The sequence below is a fragment of the Ursus americanus genome, chromosome 3 (assembly GCF_024610735.1).
Source record: "Ursus americanus isolate L20-20 chromosome 3, mUrsAme1.1.p, whole genome shotgun sequence".
NCBI classification, from domain to species: domain Eukaryota; kingdom Metazoa; phylum Chordata; class Mammalia; order Carnivora; family Ursidae; genus Ursus; species Ursus americanus.
The window spans coordinates 61,527,106-61,547,457 of NC_142129.1; the positions used below are offsets into that span (position 1 = coordinate 61,527,106).

Sequence of the window (20,352 nt, forward strand, 5' to 3'; positions counted from 1 at the left end):
CTGAAAGGCATTCCCATGTATGGCACCCTACTGTACTTTGATTAATTATCTCTCAGTTATGAGTTAGTTTCTTATCACATATGGTATTCCACAGCATGCTATGCAAATGCATCAGGCCCACATGTCATCTAAATTAGAAAACAGCTTGGTTTTTCCACTTTGTAATAAGTGTAACCTAAAAAATGTTTTAGCTTTTCAATTTTGCAAATTATTTACATTAAAATTTTTGTCTAATTTTAGAGATTCCAGTCATTTTCTTTCTGAGAATATGATGTTGAAATATATACAAATGTATGTCATAAAAACTGACAAATTTTACCTGGATGATAGAAATCATATTTTCAGAAAGATTCTTAATGAGTACCTACCCATGACATACCAAAGTATACCAAAATGCTTAACATGCACTACATAGCCCCCATGAAAATTACCTTAAGTTAGAGAACTAAAAGATCAGTAGAGATTCCAATTCTATTATAAAGAATAACCAACAGTCTTTATTTAGCTCAAAACTGTTACTTGATAAAAATATTACCTGGAATAGGTTTCAGAAAATGTCTAGGACAATCAAGTGAAGAACTTCTGAGCAAGCAATAATGACAAATAGTAAGTTCAGTTCTGTACATAAATGTTCAGTTTAAAAAAAATACATTCTACTTTAAAAAAAAAAAGCACCGTTCCAACTATAATTAGTGGAATTGTTAATGACTATTACTTCTTATTGAATTCACAAATCATTGTTACTAATCTAAAATTACAACACTCATTTAGAAACTAAGGGCTTAAATAAGACATTTATACAATTCTGCCTGCCATAGAAAATGCTAGAGTAACTGGCAATATCCTGAACTTAATCTAGATATAAGGTAGAAGATCCACGGAAAGATTGTGGGTTTTATCCCACATACTAGCAAAGAGGAAATCTAAGTTTAAATATGTAACTACAATTGTCATCAAGGATAACCATACTAGTTTTAATTCTCAGACTTTTAGTACATCAACGAACTACCACAGATTTGTTCTATGGTATTCTCCTGTAAGATACTGTATGAACAACTTGTCTCCAGACTTTTACATACCTGTATCAGTAAAAAGGCAAATCGAAACAGTAAAACTTCCTGAAGCACTGTTCTAAACTTTAATGCTTGTCATACAAATGCTAGAAGAATACTGAATTAAGACAGTTAAATGGTACAATTTTTACCTGAAAGTGACTTCTCAGTCAACCATGCTAAATCAAGAAACTTAAAATTTAACCTAATGTTAGATAAAATCGCAGAGGTCAAATGAATAGTTCAAATATTTTTAAAATCTTTTTTTTTTAAAGGGTCAGTTATATATTCAAATTAAAAATCGTTAAAGGATTACTTTAAGTAATCTCTACATCCAACATGGGGATGGAACTCACAACCCCGAAATCAAGAGTCGCGTGCTCCACCAACTGAGGCAGCCAGGCACCCCTTAATTTTATATTTTTCATAAATTTTCATCATATAAAAAACTCAGACATCCAATATTACCAGGTTCAATTAAATGTGCTTGTTTAATATGTATTGTGGCAAGATACTCCTTGGAGAGATTGTTTTGTTCAGTTTTTAAAGGGGCAAAATTCACAATGAATATTTTATTTGAAAATACATATTTATATATGTAGTTTTTACTCAGGCATACTCTTTGTAGAATTCTAGTTGCCTAATGCAGTTAACTAGAAAATAAAGATGAAAAAAAAAATCATCCTTTCCCTACTCAGGGATTTTTTTTTTTTTAAGATTTTATTTATTTATTTGACAGAGAGAGAGAGGCAGTGAGAGAGGGAACACAAGCAGGGGGAGTGGGAGAGGGAGAAGCAGGCTTCCCGCCGAGCAGGGAGCCCCATGCCAGCTCGATCCCAGAACGCTGGGATCATGACCTGAGCCGAAGGCAGACGTTTAACGACTGAGCCACCCAGGCGCCCCCCTACTCAGGGATTTCTTTTTTTTTTTTTTTTTTTAAGATTTATTTATTTATTTATTTGACAGAGATAGAGACAGCCAGTGAGAGAGGGAACACAAGCAGGGGGAGTGGGAGAGGAAGAAGCAGGCTCATAGCGGAGGAGCCTGACGTGGGGCTCGATCCCACAACGCTGGGATCACGCCCTGAGCCGAAGGCAGACGCTTAACTGCTGTGCCACCCAGGCGAGGGATTTCTAATACAAATGATTATCAAACAGTACCCACTTGCCCCAGCAGGCATGTATTGCATTTGTAGTTCCAGAAAATCTTACATAGGGATGTAGATGACATTTCTATGTATATGAATTCAACTTATTATTGCTCAAAAAGAGTAGTACACTAGTTAGATCAAATAAGAATGAGCCAAATGGAGGTCTCCATACTAAGACAGTTCATCTTGTATTAGTCAGATAATGACATGTCATGTATACTCTATAGCTTTTCACCAAACAGAGCTTAAATAAGGATGAAAAGCTAAAATCATAACTGGCACAAGCACTGTAAATTATGTGATATGCATTTAAATTCTTAGTGGCATTTGTGAATTTTTATGACATGGATGAAGCACTTTAAAAAATATTTATGCATGTTCATTTAATCATGTAAAAATAAATTATCTTTATTTTGGGTGTTTTAGCAGATAGAAGTTGTTGAGATCTATATCAAGTATACTCTAGAAAAAGACTGAATAGTGAACTGTGCCCTATATTTAAAAAAATACAGTATTTAGTTTACCTTGTATCATATATGTAAGTATACAACATTATCTTAAAGTAGTCTGTTGACGTTTCAGTTGGGTTATAGGCATTGTGTATATTTGTTTTAAAGTTCTGAAAATTAATATTTAGATTAAAATCTTAATAACTGAAGAATTCATAATATACATAAAACGGAGATTCTTATTCTTGACTGCTCATTAAAATAATTTAGGGAGCTTGTAAAAAATATAAATGTCCACCCTCATTCCCTCTCTCACCTCCTCCCAAACAATTCAGTCTAAAAACCTTCAGGGTATAGAAAGCAAAATAGGTCTCCATATGGGGTGGGATTGGAGAGTGACAAGAGATTAGTTTTCTATCAGGGGACTAATCATATAAAAAATATTTAAGAATAATGTGGGGCACCTCGGTTAAGCATCCAACTCTTGGTTTCAGTTCAGGTCAATATATTATTTACATTATAAAACACAGACATAGAAATTAAAATGGGATGTTATATTGAAGTACGTTGATTTTATTAGTTATCTCGTCTATCTCTTAGGGTGCAAACACTTCATTTTGGAAGCCTCTAGTAAAAACAATGGGTAAATAGATGAGTATGGCAGACCTATTTAGATAGTTTCCAAAATAGGAGAAACTGACAGAATGAGGAAAAAGTGAGACATTGAATCAAGGCAGTACCAATGGAGAAAATGGAGAAACATTTAAGGAAGAAAACTTTTACAGGAGTCAGGAAGTGATTTTCTATATGGGACAAGGATTAGAAAGGCTTGAAGATGATTCCACTTATATGGCCTGCATGAACAGACAGAATAGAGAGGGAAGAAAAAATAAGAGCTAGGTGAAGAGGAGGATTAAGAATAAAATGAATTAGCTGCAGCAATCAGACAACAAAAAGAAATAAAAGGCATCTGAATCATCAAAGAAGTCAAACTCTCACTCTTTGCAGATGACCGACCTGATACTCTATATGGAAAACCCAAAAGACTCCACCCCAAAATTGCTAGAACTCATACAGGAATTCAGCAAAGTCGCAGGATATAAAATCAATACACAGAAATCAGTTGCATTTCTATACACCAACAACAAGACAGAAGAAAGAGAAATTAAGGAGTTGATCCCATTTACAATTGCACCCAAAACCATAAGACACCTAGGAATACATCTAACCAAAGAGGCAAAGAATCTGTACTCAGATAACTATAGAATACTCATGAAAGAAATTGAGGAAGACAAAAAGAAATGGGAAAATGTTCCATGCTCATGGATTGGAAGAACAAATACTGTGAAAAAGTCTATGCTACCTAGAGCAACCTACAAATTTAATGCAATCCCTATCAAAATACCATCAACTTTTTTCACAGAAATGGAACAAATAATCCTAAAATTATGTATGGAACCAGAAAAGACCCCGAATAGCCAGAGGAATGTTGAAAAAGAAAATCAAAGCTGGTGGCATCACAGTTTCGCACTTCAAGCTCTATTACAAAGCTGTAATCATCCAGACAGTAAGGTACTGGCACAAAAACACACACATAGATCAATGGAACAGAATAGAGAGCCCAGAAATGGACCCTCAACTCTATGGTCAACTAATCTTTGACAAAGCAGAAAACAATGTCCAATGGAAAGAAGAAGGTGTTGGGAAAACTGGACAACCACATGCAGAAGAATGAAACTGGACCATTTCCTTACACCACACACAAAAATAGACTCAAAATGGATGAAAGATCTAAATGTGATACAGGAATCCATCAAAATCCTTGGGAACACAGGTAAGCAACCTCTTCGACCTCAGCTGCAGTAAACTTCTTCGTAGACACATCATGAAAGGCAAGGGAAGCAAGGACAAAAATGAACTATTGGGACTTCATCAAGATAAAAAGCTTTTGCACAGCAAAGAACACAGTCAACAAAACCAAGACAACCAACAGAATGGGAGAAGATAATTGCAAATGACATATCAGATAAAGGGCAAGTATCCAAAAATCTATAAAGAACTCATCAAACTCAACACCCAAAGAATAATCCAATCAAGAAATGGGCAGAAGACATGAACAGACATTTCTCTAAAATAAGTCATACAAATGGCCAAAAAACACGTGAAAAAGTGTTCAACATCACTCGGCATCAGAGAAATACAAATCAAAACCACAATGAGATACCACCTCACCCCAGTCAGAATGGCTAAAATTAACAAGTCAGGAAATCACAGATGTTGGTAAGGATGTGGAGAAAGGAGAACCCTCCTACACTGTTGGTGGGAATGCAAGCTGGTGCAGCCACTCTGGAAAACAGTATGGAGGTTCCTCAAAAAGTTGAAAATAGAGCTACCCAATGACCCAGCAATTGCTCTACGGGGTATTTACCCTAAAGATACAAATGTAGTGATCTAAAGGGGCACGTGCACCCCAATGTTTATAGCAGCAATGTCCACAATAGCCAAACTATGGAAAGAGTCTAGATGTCCACTGACAGATGAATTGATAAAGAAGATGTGGTATATATATACAATGGAATACTACTCAGCCATTAAAAAAATGAAATCTTGCCATTTGCAACAACATGGATGGAACTAGAGGGTATTATGCTAAGCGAAATAAGTTAATCAGAGAAAGACAATTATCATATGATCTCACTGATACGTGGAATTTAAGAAAGAAGGCAGAAGATCATAGGGGAAGAGAGGAAAAAACGAAACAAAACCAGAGAGGGAGACAAACCATAAGAGACTCTTAATCTCAGGAAACAAACTGAGGGTTGCTAGAGTGGAGGGGGGTGGGAGGGATGGGGTGGCTGGGTAGTGGACATTGGGGAGGATATGTGCTATGGTGAGTGCTGTGAATTGCGTAAGACTAATGAATCATAGACCTGTGCCCCTGAAACAAATAATACATTATATGTTAATAAAACAACAAAACAAAACAAAAAGAATAAAATGAATTGATTTTCCGGGCATATAGCACTCATTAACAATACTATTATCACAACACAGTAAAGAGCAGAAAGAAAAACACTAATGCATGGTGATAAGTAGCAATGAACTTGCTCCACTGAACATAAACATAATACACTGACTAGATAGCTGCTGCTTTAGTCAAATGTCTTTGAAGCATAGCTTATGGGAGAAGATATTTTTTGTGCATGTGTTTTTCCATGTGTTTGTATGTGTGTAAATTTGTGTTTCCATGTGTGCACATGTATATGTATGTATCTATGTCCGTGCAATAATTTTTCATGAAACCTAAAGTGAACTAACTAGGTTTATAATGGGTTGATAAGGCAGAGAAAGCTTTATCATGCCATACTTCATGGGTTTGGATAGAATAAAAAGTCATTCTATATACAAATATTGAATGATTATGTTATCCTACCCCAAACTAATATGTTATATGTCAATTATTTCTCAATTAAAAAAAATATCCTACTTTTAGGTAAATTGTTATTAAATCAGTATTAAAAGCAACTACACTTAGGTGTTATTTTATCATGTACTGAAACTTTAAATTATGGATTATGGTATGATGAATCTTCTTAGATTTTAGTAGAATTTCCAAAAAAGTAATAAGCACGATTTGTGACAGATTTTTGCCCTCATAAAACCCACGCAATAAACCTATTACTTGAAAGACAAAGACATGTATAAATGTATTATGCTGCTGAGAATAACATGGCGATATTTTAGAGTTTCCCCTCCTACACAAAATTTGGAGAGACTATTAACAGTTAAATTAATATTTAAAGTGCAATGCGTTTTCAAGCACATATTCAGCTATACACCCTCACATTGTAGTTTGTCTAAAATTCTAAGCAAAATAAATAATTTCTTATTTGGGAGTCGATTTTTCATAATAAAAGTTAAGACTTCTTGGACTTAATAATCCTGACTACCACAGAGAAAGGAAGTTGGATATATATTTTATGGCTGTCCCAATTTCACACATTCACCTCCCCCACCTAAATTTATTAGCAACTGATTCACTTTCCTTCTCCTGGCAATAACTATTTCTACTTTACTTTTCATTAAACTATATGAATATGGCAAATATACCCAGTATTATCTAACAAATAACACTCCACCAAATCTTAATAGAAGAAAATGAAGGACAAGTAAAGTATATTAACTTCCAATGTGGTATTCTTTTAGGCCCTAAGATGATACTGATTTTGACTCAGATATTAATAATATACTTATTTCTTAATTTAAAATAGCTTCTGCAGCAATTCACTGAATTATAAAGCATGACATTATCTGTCAGTGCTTTCTTCTTGGGACGGCAAACATCTTTCAAAGGAAAATGTAAACAGAAATCTACTACCTGCTGGTCAAGAATGGAAGTCTTCAAAAGTAAACAAAACAGAATGGATGCAACACAAATATTCAAGGGAATAAATTAAGTTTCCAGTTTAACTACTACATTAAATTTAATTTTTTTATCGGAAAAAAGTATAAGTATAGTCATGTTGGTGTGATAAAAATACAAAATCCACTTCACTGCTGTAAATCTTACAGTAAGATGCTGCAACATTCCAAAGATTAAATACCATAATTGGATGAAATTTTGACCAAGTTGGTTGTTTATATTTGGTATTCAATCAAAGGTCAGAAAACAGGAAATACGATGCAAGTTTTCCTACAATGTGCCTTTCTAATGGATTTCCATAAAAGTCCAAAGACCTACTGTCTCATTAAGAGGGAAAAACAAAAACAAAAATAAAAATGCCTTATCTTTCTCATTGGCTACTGGCATCCTAAGTGCATGACAAAATGTATAATATACTCCTAACATATGTGAAATAGGCCCCCTTTCCTTTTCAGTATTCATTAATGAAATTACTATATACCTTAAAGCCATTCTTTAAGCACCGAATAAATGGTACACATTTATAGTAGTACAGAATCTTTTCAAAAGAATATATACAGAAAAGTGTATTTATAAAGGGCAATAAATCCCTTAAAAGATGCTTTCCTAATTTGCTTGTTGAGAGTTGGAGGAAACCCCTCACAAAAAATGTATTAGAAAAATCATATTATACCACAAAGAGTCCCATAAGACAACTCTCTAAAATCTATAGTACAAACACTATTTTTTTCATTTTTAAATATAATTTCTGTAAAGCATTTTTTTAATCATAAACTTTTGCTATTAAATATGCTCCCTCTTAAATCTAGGTCTTAATAAAATTCCTGGAAAATAATTTTTAATATTGTATAGTCTAAAATCTTGGGCAAAAATGCTTAGTTATTAAATAAAATGCACATTATTTTCTATTTTAATAATCATTATACAAATATGTAAACTTTGTAATAAAGTTGGTTATTTAAAGAATGCTTTAAATAGGTTTTTTTCTATAACCAAATGTTCTTCTGCATTTTTTCACGAATACATTTTTACAAATGGCCTCTGTAGTAACCTAGGTAATTTTTTTAAGTTAAAAAATAAGTATTTTGGGTTTTTTTGTTTTTGTTTTTTTATTAGAGCTTATACTTTATTAAAAGGTAAAACAGCAAACATTTATACAGATATCTGTTATGCTTCATGATTTTGGTATGTTCTGAAAACAGTGAATTTCTATCCTTTGGAGGTTCTCAAATTAAAAACGGATCATTCATTAATGACTTACTAGACTCAATGCACATACCATTCTCTGTAGCCATTATCAAGGTTCTTGAACATTCAAAATTAGACTCAGAATCTAAAGGCAACAATTTGGCCAAACATATACACATACACACACACACACACACACACACACAATTTGATTTCCACAATCAGAAAGGAATTCAGTATCAATTTTAATTAACTCTAGGACAGACAAATGCATTTAAATGGCATTTAAGAAAGATGGCTTCATGTCCATATTCCGATAGCTGATTTCCACTGTCTATTTAAGGAAGAACAATGTGATTAACCTACAGCTGACCAGAATGTCTTAGTTCAAATACATTCAATATTTTTGTCAAATGAGTTAAAGTATCAGGAGTCTAAGTATTCACAGACTTTAAAGAAACAATAATTTTAAACTGTAGATCACTACAATTTAAGGTTATAATACTGCTTTCAAAAGATACAATTTCAGTAATTTTTGGAGATAAAATATCAAACAACCTTATTATCCTTTTTACTTAACTAAATAAGTATCAAAAATAAACTTCAGGATATAAAAACTAGTTTTCTCAAGAATAAACTTCTCCTTTATCCTCCCCTATATCCATATTTTGTTTCTCTAATTCCACATGAGTGAAATCATGGTATTTGTCTTTCTCTGACTTATTTCACTTAGATCTCAAAGAACAGATTTTATAAAACATTTACAATATACTTAGTTATCTACAAAATAAAATAGGATTTTATTGGTTATTCTGTTGACTCACATTTATATATGTTAATATATATTTGTCGAAACAAATTTCTTATGACCCAAGGCAGAATTTCCCTGCCATTCCTTACATGTGGTAAATTAGTACAGGGTGACTTTCTTTGGCGAATTGAACATTATTTAATATGTTACATTAATATAGAAAATATACAAAACAGCTAAAATATTTCAGAAGAAACTACTATAATTTAGTAGAGCTGTTTATTCCTTATTTTAAAGGCAATAAAATCACCATCACAAAATATTCTTGCAGTACATTAGATTAAAATGTTGGTCGTTCACAATTATAATTATTTTTAAAGTTAGGAAGATGATGGTATAATATGGCTATCAAAATGAAATAAAACACTTCTTCTTATGGACTTTTTTTCTCCTTACCTTAGAAGATGAAGAATCACACTCCTGACATATCCATCCATAGCCTGTTTGTTTAGGAGACTTTTTCAAAGGAGGATCCAAACAGCCAAAATGGTAGCACAGTCTGCATTCATCACACCTGCAGGGTAAACAGATTCATGCTATATCTAAATAATATAAAAAAATTGTCTTTTTCAAAGACAAATGACAAACTACTATACATTTTAACATGGTTAATTCTATGCTCAGTTCACAAAATTATTAAATTAATGTCTATGACAAAGACAATCTAAACCTGAAATAAATGTTTTAGGAAAAAACAAAATACAACTATAAAATTAACAAAGTAAATATCATTCAGAACACTTTGATAGAAGTGTTAAGAGCATATGAATGAATGTATGTGTATAGCCAAATGTGTTCAAAACTAACAAAAACAACAATTTCAGTTTTGAACTTCAAGAATTAATCATTAACCCATTAACTTAAAAACACTTAGTGTAAGATCTATATAATTCTAGATTATGAATTCAATCTAATACATTGTGATTACTTAAAAAAACTTAAGCTGTAATCAATCCTATACAATTTATACCTTATCACTCTTTCTCCAAGTTAAGGTAGATTGTAAATACACTTTCTAATGTTTACAGCATGCTAACGCAATCTAGCAAATAAAAACCATCCTAAGAATTTGCTATTATTTTCTCAAATACAAATATTCTCAAAATTTACCTGTCACCTTCTCTCAGTGCATTTGGTTTTTCAAAGTACCTCCTAGTACACCTTAAAGCTTATTAACAAATATTCTGATAGTGTCTTTGCCACCTATGATGTACAAAATCTAAGAAAACTATCATACCTATTCTTCGTTTCAGACAATCTCATCCTGCTGACAATGAAGAAAGATCTGCATTATTTCATTGTTTTTGTAAAAAAAAAAATTTGCATCAGTTGGAATAACAATACCAAAATTTAACAACAAATAACAAAGATGTATACATCTTATAGAAAGGATTATATCCTCATTATCTTTGTGCTCTTTTAAGTTAAAATACTTTTCTTCAATCTGTCAGATTCTCTTTATATATTTTCTCTTACTGATTTAAAACATTGAGAAATCCACAACTATGAAACCAAGAGAAAATTTTATAATACATGTATTACTTGAAGAAAATACAAAATCACTATTCAGTAACCTTTATTAGAAACAAGGCGGAAGAAACTAATGTTATAAACCACACACAAAGAAAAATGATTGATTTTCAAAAACCATCACAAAGGGGACTATAAATCTACAATTATGTAAAAACTTCAAATCATGCTACAAAATCCAAACGTCCAAAGACCCATTTTGGAAATCAAGAGTTTTAGAAAGTTAGCAACTTAGCTAAGTTATGCAGTTATAAAGAAGTTTAAAACAGAGTATGTCATAAGTTTATGCATTTCTTCCTCCACAACTTTCTTATGAACCAAATAAACTTATGCACTTTTCCAAAAATCTTTTTTTAGACTCAAGACACAGACTTGAATAAAATGGTCTATCATGATAATTCTAGCTACATGAAAAATAGGAATAACAGCACTTTATTTACTATGCCAATATATTATAAATAAACCAAAATATATTTAAAAGCAGTCAAAATATTCATATACCTGTTGTTCTGGCATTAAGAAAAAATAACAGATAATATATAGCTAACTTCAGATGTAACATAAAGAGACTAAATGACAAGCCCACCCAATTTTATGTTCTTTCTTGTCAACTTATTTACCTTTCAATAGTTAAAACTTGAATTACATTACATATAGTTACAGAAGCTTCAGAATATGAGCACTTCTGAATTTATGAGAAGGTTGAGACTTCCAGACAGCTGAGTGCATATTCCTTCAAGCATGAAAACTAGTATTTCAATCACCTTTGATGGGAAATTTAAAAAGAATCCATTCTTTGCTTCATCAAGAAAATACATTAAATATAATTTACTTTATTTTGTCATCTCAGGGTCATGAATACAAGGAACACATGCTGCTATGTGTCAAACAGCATGCCAGCCTTTTGTGTTTGAGTACTATCCATCTGCTGTTCTGTTTGAATTCTCGTATTCAACTTTCATAGGTTATCAGGGTTCTCACTTGCTTGAAAATTATCGGTTACTGCTTTCTGATATTGTGACTCTATTTGTCTAAGCATTTCCCTAACAATAATTTGTTGTAGGTTTAGAAAACAGATCTTTAACCTTAGTAAAACTATGCAAACGGACAGTTAAAAGACATGAAAACGAGAACTTCTACTGAGTTAAGTACATGGACTAAATTTTGGTTAACTATATAGTCCTTTTTGCTTCATTTCAGGTTTTTGGGCAACGTTCCTCAGAATTCAGATTGCCAATAATCTGGGCTCTTGATAGGTGAAGAGTTATGGCATTAATGTTTTCCTAGTTTATATCAAATTACAACCTAATTATTGCATATTTACTTTAAAACTGTGCCATAATAACTTGAAATTATGATTTGTAGTGTATAACTCACGTCAAACACCATGGTGAATATATAAACATAAATTTAAATTTATTATTTTTCACCTTCATCTATGCAGGTAATTCTTGTTGTTATATCTATGTATTTCCAGCTAATAAATTTAAGAACAAGTTTGCTACACTTAGATATAGTTCCAGTTTGTACCAGATTTCAATTTATTGTAAAATCAAGTTACCAGCCTAAGAATACACGCATAGGGAAAAGAAAGGTTTCATATGCTAGATTTGTCAGATGATAATGTTGGAAGTATATGCCATTTGGAAATAACATAATCCTTACTGACTACTTCATTAGTAATACCTTTTAGAATGACTTAGTTTCCATATGGAACTCTAATGTATTTGTAATGGGTCTCAGAGGAAAGACAATTTGCTTGTCAGAATTAGGGGGTGATATGAGAGTTCTCTCAAGTTATAGCTCACTCACCAGTAAATAAAAACGGCAATTGCAAGACTAAATAACAAAAAAGAGTAGTTAATATACTTAGGAACTGTCAAAATCCAGGAGAGGAAAAACACAAAGAGAAATAAATCAATCTTGAAATCAATATCTTCGTTAATAAATATGCAAATTAAAGCTCTTTCTACAAATGACTAAACTTATTTCCATGTGGAAAAAATACGGTCATTTCTACATTAGAATATTGAGGACATCCATAGCTTTATGTGCTGGTACAAAAATATCCTGAATGATACAAGTAAACTCCAACAGAATTTGTAAGAATTAATACATCATAGATAAATGCAAGAGATACCATCAAGAATCCTAGAAACCAAAGAACAATGTAGATGGTAAAAATAGTGGATTACTTATTTCACTCACACACACACACACACACACACGCCCCACTTTGGAAACTTTAGCAAATTTTGTCAGCCAATAAATTCTCGCTATGTTACAAATTTAGATCTTTTTTAAAAATTGAAAATCAGAAACTCCTAAGGGTCTGCGATCATTCTGCTACCTAAAAGGTGAAATAAAATTGAAGTAGTTATTGATCAAATTATTATTTATGGTCTCTACTTCTATTTCGTACACATAGCTGGAAACACATAACTGCAGCACATAATATATACATATTTAATTAATCAAAAAATAGTGAATACAATGTTTTAAATCTTTTCCAAGAGCAGTTATTGACCCACAAAAGTATAGTGATATAACACAACATATTTTATTAAAGAACACAAGTGTCTATGTAAAAAATAAAAAAGATATATATATATATATACCAACAGCACATATACTAAGTAGAAAGGCAGTATCTTAAAATATTTAAAAAGAATATTAAACTAACCTATAAAGAAACACTATGATTTTTTTAAAATAAAATACAAATTGGATGGTTAAAGAAGTATCCTTTAAACATTGTAATATTGTTTACACATTAACACTATAGGGCATTCTAAAATTATAGTTTTAATGAGATAAAATGAATCCCATTTATAAGATGAAAGGAAACCTGATTGTTTAATTAGATTATTACTAAATACAACTTCTAGGTATCAGATTCATAAAGGATACAGATATAAATAATAAAGCAGCTATATATATGTGGTCTTTTACACAATGATTTGACAAAATGCAGTGACCAAATAAATATGTATTTAAAATACTTACTTAGCATATGGTTAAGTATAGCACCCTAGACAAAGAAGAGGAAGAAAATGACTTATGTTCATGTCCTAAGATCCATACAACAAGCAGTCCTTGGTTTACCTGATTACTGAAAATATGAATACAAGTAAAAAGAAACAACTGATTTATTTTATTTCTGCCTGTACCAAGAGAAAGGCTAAAGCCAGTATTCCAAAGGATTTCTTTAACCCTCTTAATTTCCAATTGATAATTTCATTAGAATATACTAAATCACTATTTTTAAACTAACACAATTAAAAGTGCACCTCCTATGCCTATAACTTGTAGCCAGATGATAAGCTAAACTTCAGAAGAAGAGAAATCCATAACATGAGACTTGAAAAGGGATGTACATTTTTTGTGATCAAGTCGATCCATAATGACAGCTATTTTTTATGTCAAGGAACATTTTATTTAGATCCATGTCTATATATAGTAAAATACTGATTGAAAATATATACCATTACATCTGTTCACTCAAAAAGAAAACAGACTAAATACTGAGAGAACTGATGGGTTTCCTTACTTTTTCATGATTTCTTTGTAAAACTTCTATATGAGAAAAACCAAAAGAAATGATCTTTAATGTTAACATTACTTAAATAAAATCTCACTAGCAGCTTAAAACACCTGCACAAATCTATTAACAGTAGTGATAGATTCTTTTGTTGAATATTGGCCAATTATTTCAATTACTCATTTTAACAGATGGAGAAAATGCAGGATTGTGGCCCATGAGTTAAATCCCTTTTAAGATAATACAAGCTTGAACAAAATTCTGCATTCTACCAATATCAGAATAACATTTTATATCAATAAGGACATTTTATTCCTTATATTTTACAGTTTTAGTACAAACCACCTAAATGACCATTTTCTAAACAAAATAATTAGAAAATGTACTTTATATCATATTTTACAAATAGAAGACTAATGTGGAGATCTTCAACATATTTTCCTCAATGCCACTGTAGACCTCTATTTTTATCACAGGCAATAATGAATGAATGGGTGATAAGAAAGACAAAACATGAAACAAAAAGAATTCATATAAAAATACACAATTAAGGTCAAGTACCTCCTCACAGCACGAGAGAATGATTAGACATTTCCATACCTGAAACACGTCTGCTCTGTCCTTTAATAAACTGATCTCCATCTGCTCATGCCCTTGGAAATTTTTCAGCAGTACAACCTCCTGTGCTCAAGCCCCACATAACTTTGTATTTCCCTGTTCATAATTAACTAATTATGCTCTAATCAATAGTGTAGATCCTGATTTTACAATGTAAATCAGATAAATGAGATAATAGCTGGGGGGTCAATCTCATTTTACTTACAAAGCCCAGAATGAACATCCAATTTCATTATATCTTATGTACCTGAACAGCAGTGAATCTTATCAGCAGGCCTGCAGAAAGTCTTAGAGTGAGCACTGGGAGAAAGAGGCCTATGTTTTTACAAAGAAAGTATTTGCAAACCACGTCCACCTCAGAAATATTTTTAATCACAATCCTTATGTAAATTTACAAAGTGCTGACTCAAACAAGTAGGAAAAAAACCTATCTCCATATGCATGCAACCCTAAAGCTGAGTCTCTTAAACAAGTTTCGATTGTCAAAAATAATCTTAGAAAATAAAAAAAATTTTTTTTGAACATTACATTCCACTCTGCTGTAGAAAGTCCTTCTACAACTCCTTGAACAGATTTTGGTGAAATATTCATAAAATATTCCCATACTGTGAATCAAGTAAAACAGTGGTAAGTTTTGTCGAATAAGAAACATTGTTTAAAAACAGTGGTCTCATTAAGTGATAAGATGTATAAACAAGGAAATAGGATAATGATAATAAATGATTATTATTTATTTTATGCCATAAATCTTTAATGCCATAAATGTAAAATCAGATAAACATCAAGAAATACATGAATAATGATGGTATATAAGTGCTACATAAATACCATCTCTAAACTTAAGATGGATAAAGGGTAAGGCTAACCTTTTCATGTTCAAACATAACCCTAATTTCCAATCTTTTTTTTAGCAAAGGAATTAGTGAATTATGGACAAAGGCAATGTTTTTTGACTAATTTCTATTATGTAAAATAGTGCTGTCCCCATAATAGTAAAAATTAAAAATTAAAAACTTAAAAAGTAAAAAAAGAAATTGTTCAAATGAATTTATAAAAATAAAGACACTGTATGTGTTTTAGATGTAACTCCTACAAACTTATCTAGAAACAATTATTTTTGAAAATGTAAGGGCTCTTTTAAGGACATTAACTCCATCTTCAATCAATCAACGTCAACCACAACACAATGATTCTTTTAAAAACTATTATATACAAATGGTTCTTAAAGTGGTGGTCCTTGGCCAGCAATATCACTAAGGAACTTGTTAAAAATGCAAATTTTCAAGCCTCATCCCAGACCTACTGAATCAGAAACTGTAGGGAGACAGGAGGGGGTAAGGTGGGGAAGAGGACAATAAGGAGGTGAAATAGCACAACAATCTGTGTTTTAACAAATCCTTCCTATGATTCTGATGCACTATGAAGTTTGAGAACCACCACTAGATAATACTATGTCATTCTTCCTATATTTCTGAGTCATTTAATTACCTTCCTGATATTTTAGTGTTTTCCTTTCCCTACCTTGTTAGAAATAGCCATCATTTACCTGTCCTGCAGATTTTACACATCTGTGAAATACGCATCAGTTAGTGCATATTTTCTTAAGTACACATTAATAACTCCTTTAAATAGCAATTGGACCGATTATGGAAGAGAGTTAATTTTATACTGTGGAAATATGAGAGCACTTAAGAGATTATTAGGAGAAAATGTTTTATTCTACTTCCTTTAAAAGTTCTCTACTCTGAATACCTGTTTGCAGGACCAATGATCTTATGAATTATGAGATTTGTATTTGTGATGTGTGACAAAGATTTTAGGGTTAGCACCAAATATGGAATAGCATATCTACCACTGAAGGCTGTAAGATAGAGAATGATGATAATGTAGTATTCTAATTAGAACCAAGGTGGAAAGGATTTTGATTAATAGTGACACCAAAACCACAGGCTTAATGATTTTTCACAAAATCTAAAATAAAATGACCACTAGTAATTTCTCACCATATATCAAAGGAGGGCCAGGAGTATTAGCATATTCTTTTAAGGAAATAGCAATCTGTCATTTTTTTATAATCAGTTGCAATTAAGCAATAGTAATAATTATCAACTTTCTCTTAAGCTTATGTAGAGATAATGAATCCTTCCTTATTCCAGAAAAAAAAAAATGCCTACTGGTTTTGCTACAGTCTATTAATATTTTTCCTCCAATGTTAAAAGATCTTTTGATAAGTTAATAATGTCAGTTTATACATATTTCATATACATATTACTTTTATTAAACATCTTATCCAATAATATGGTTCCTTACTGTAACTATAGATTACTAGCATACAGCAACTTTAAACTTACACTTGCTTTTGATTATCTAGAACATTGCCTACTCTATTCCTAAAGTTTAAACTATTTTCAATTGCCACTATACCTGAAAGATGTCCAAACCACATTTATAAATCAGGAAATTCCAAGAGACATGTTAACAATTACATGTAAATGTACATTTCAATTTCAGCCATGAGTCTCTTCTAAATCAGTTCAACATGGAGTGATGGAATATTCAACATATTTCTGTCGTTGATTTAAAACTGGATCATTAAAACTTGAAGATCAAATTTTAATTCTGTAAATCTCTGGAAAAATATAGATGTTGATGAAGATCTTTCAGCTGGCAGGTTGTATAGTCATTAAGCATTGTATCTCCCTCCTTATTTCATAACCTCATATTTAAGGTCAGGAAAAATAAAATTATATTGAACACAGAAAGTTCATATTAAATTAATAAAGACTGAATAAATTTGGGTATTACTTAAAAATATCTAGAGATCAACACAAATATTTTACTAATGAGCTTAAAATCTGAAGTTGTAAAAGTTTCATGCTAATAACATTAGTGCTTTCACACTAGGACTAATGAGCCAAAACTAGAATGGCATATGCTTTACAAGTCTTTCACTTTTGATGAATATTATAAATAGAGAGAACCTTTAATATAAGAGTCTATAGTTGTTTCCCAAAGTAACATTTCACATATGAATATATGTTTTAAATTGGATGAAATAGAATAGCAGACTAATGGAATGCATTGTCTTTCTTGTTTGTTACTGGTATTGTTCAACAACAACAGTGAGTAGCACATTGCATTTAAGTCCCACAGGCTTCCATAACTCTTCAGAAAGTCCAAACACTGTATATCATCATTTGCCAAAGAAGCAAGAGGGAAAGACATTACTTAATAGGACAATTCTGACAAGACATTATCTACTATTTTTCAACAATGCACATATCAAATGTTTCTGATTAGTGCAAGGAAAAAAAAAAGTATAAGAAAAAAATTGGAAAAAATCCACACAGGTAAATTAACTGCCTTGTCAGTCCAAGCAACAAACCAATCAATTACATTCTATCCAAACCTGACAAGCAAAGGCAACTTTTTGCAGTGATAAGCTTATGGGAAGGACAAGATAGCTGTTCTCCTTTACTTTATGTACTCTATTGAGAGTGTTATCCACATTTTAAAAATCACACTTATAAAAGAGGTTTCCAGGATTGCCTCCGAGGATGAGCTGTGGCAGAGTTGGGTCTCATGAAGGGTATCTACACAGTAAAGTGATAAGAAAAGAACATTAACATTTAAAGATCATAGCAGCTCTGTACTATGTCTTATGAAACATACTAACAATACCACAGTAGATTCAAATAACATATGATTTGGTCCAAAGAGATAGATACCCTAAACCTAAATGCCATGATCTTGTATAAAGTTCTTACTGGTTAAAATGGAATCATTTTATCCTTTGAAACATCGAGTTGCCTCCTCTTGTATTATTAGTATTGTTGTTATTAGTTTTAGTTGTCAAAATAAATCTATCTCACTAAAACAAAAAGAAAATATAAAAATATTGGAGGGTTTATATTTACATAAGCAAACATGTATTTGATCAATAAATGTTTCAAAAAATAGCAGTTTGCTCTTTTTTCTTCAGCTATGGCAATTTAACAATGTTTGAGAAACTATGCTGAAGGCATACACTGAATGCAACTGTGCTGAAAACAAGCACACCTAATCACCATGTTACAGGGCTGGTTCTGCTCAACTATACAGTCTGAGGGGGGACATTTTCAAATGATTCTTATCCCCTGTGCCTACACTGCCTTCCTTTGTTAAGGACTATACTAGAAATGTTTGGCTACAATTGTGAGAAGTATATCCCGAACTAGCTATTTTAGTGGACTGTGCAACAGCAATGGCAGAGACTATACCTCACTGTGAAGGCCTGATAGATTATGAATGTACTAATTTTTAGCCAAATTTTCAAAACTCATTCACTTGCATTTATTTCTAAAAACTATTTTCTGGTATTTCTTGTATTTATTTCACTAACAACATGTATTCATTTGCTACCTTCATGCCTTTATTTTCAGAGGAGAAATGTTAGGTGCTCAGTGACTAGAAGAACTTTTTTTTTTTTTTTTACTGTGGTAAACATAGAAATTTATTTATTTCCTTCAGATAGTTATACCTATGTAGATGACGTGAAATTGTCAAAGTAGTCACAGATCATAGAGAAACTTCATTTTAATATTTAACTACTAGAAAGATGTGTTTAATGCTTCTAAGTTCCACTGAGAAAAAGAAAGTGAAAAGTGGCACAATCACAGACAAATACAGCACTACTGAGAAGAGCGACCACACCAAGCTGAATAATTTCCAAAGAAAGCAAAAACAAAACTGTACAAGAAAAAAAAGAATATAATGTGAAACACAGTTTTCAGAGAAATGCACTTATCGACATATGAGAAATAAACAGAAAGAGCTGAATTTCCCTTGTCAAATAACAAGGACATAGGGAAAGCTGAATTCCCTTGTGTCAAACAGTCATATATGCTAACTTTTCTCAGTGCTTCAGTCTCTAAGAGCTTTAAGCACAATCTGAATGTGATATTCTGAGAAGTGCTTTGACTACAACTTAAGAACTACTACATAAGCATAATGCAAGAGGAAGCAACCACACCATTTACCACAGAAGTATAATTAAATCTTAATTACATGCACAAATGCTGGAGACTAGCAGACAACCCAAAAGATCTGTATTTAACTTTAAAAGGAATTTGAACATAGAAACATTAGATATCATGGAAATCTGCTTTAAACCCCAATTAAATCTAAGTTGAACTCCCAACTTTGAAAAAAACTAAAAAGCTATTGCTAATATTCCTCTATCCTAAAATTTCAGTTAATATTCCAAATCTCCCTTAAAGCCAGAATAAGAAGTGTGACTTGTTTTGGCTACTATCTTCCTAGGACAAAAGACTCTGTGGTCTTTTACATCAGAGATCAAGTTGTGGCTTTGCATTTATTCCATATGTATCTAGTAAGCTTACTTACAAATTACTGTAGAGAAAAGGAATTAAGTATTTTCAAAGGGCTTCCCTGATGCATGCACCAGTAGTCTGTATCTTGTATAGTTGGAATTGCCTGCCAAGAAGCATTTACTTCTTCTGACCCAACAAAGTCAAATATGCTAACGCAGTGTAGTCGAGAGGCTGTATACCTAAGAGCATAGGCCACATAGTCAAGACTATCTAGACTC

The 20,352-nt window shown here is 31.9% G+C and overlaps 1 protein-coding gene across 14 annotated transcripts in view; it reads right to left on the minus strand.

Annotated features, from left to right (window-relative positions):
• The window catches only part of PHF14 (PHD finger protein 14), a 233,701-nt gene that overhangs the window by 73,588 nt on the left and 139,761 nt on the right, over positions 1-20,352 (minus strand). For 7 of the 14 annotated variants that reach the window (XR_015723980.1, XM_087861035.1, XM_045793151.2 and 4 more), the window contains 2 exons: positions 10,311-10,340; positions 9,470-9,587 (listed from right to left, as the gene is read on the minus strand). Coding sequence is in view for 13 of the 14 variants with exons in the window: in XM_087861035.1 (XP_087717161.1) it covers positions 9,470-9,587; positions 10,311-10,340 (148 nt within the window). In the remaining variant the exon portion in view is untranslated. Of the gene's footprint in view, positions 1-1,753; positions 8,597-9,469; positions 9,588-10,310; positions 10,341-13,609; positions 13,635-15,112; positions 18,356-20,352 lie in introns of those variants that run through there. The other 7 variants (XM_087861036.1, XM_087861033.1, XM_045793154.2 and 4 more) reach the window with 6 other exon arrangements.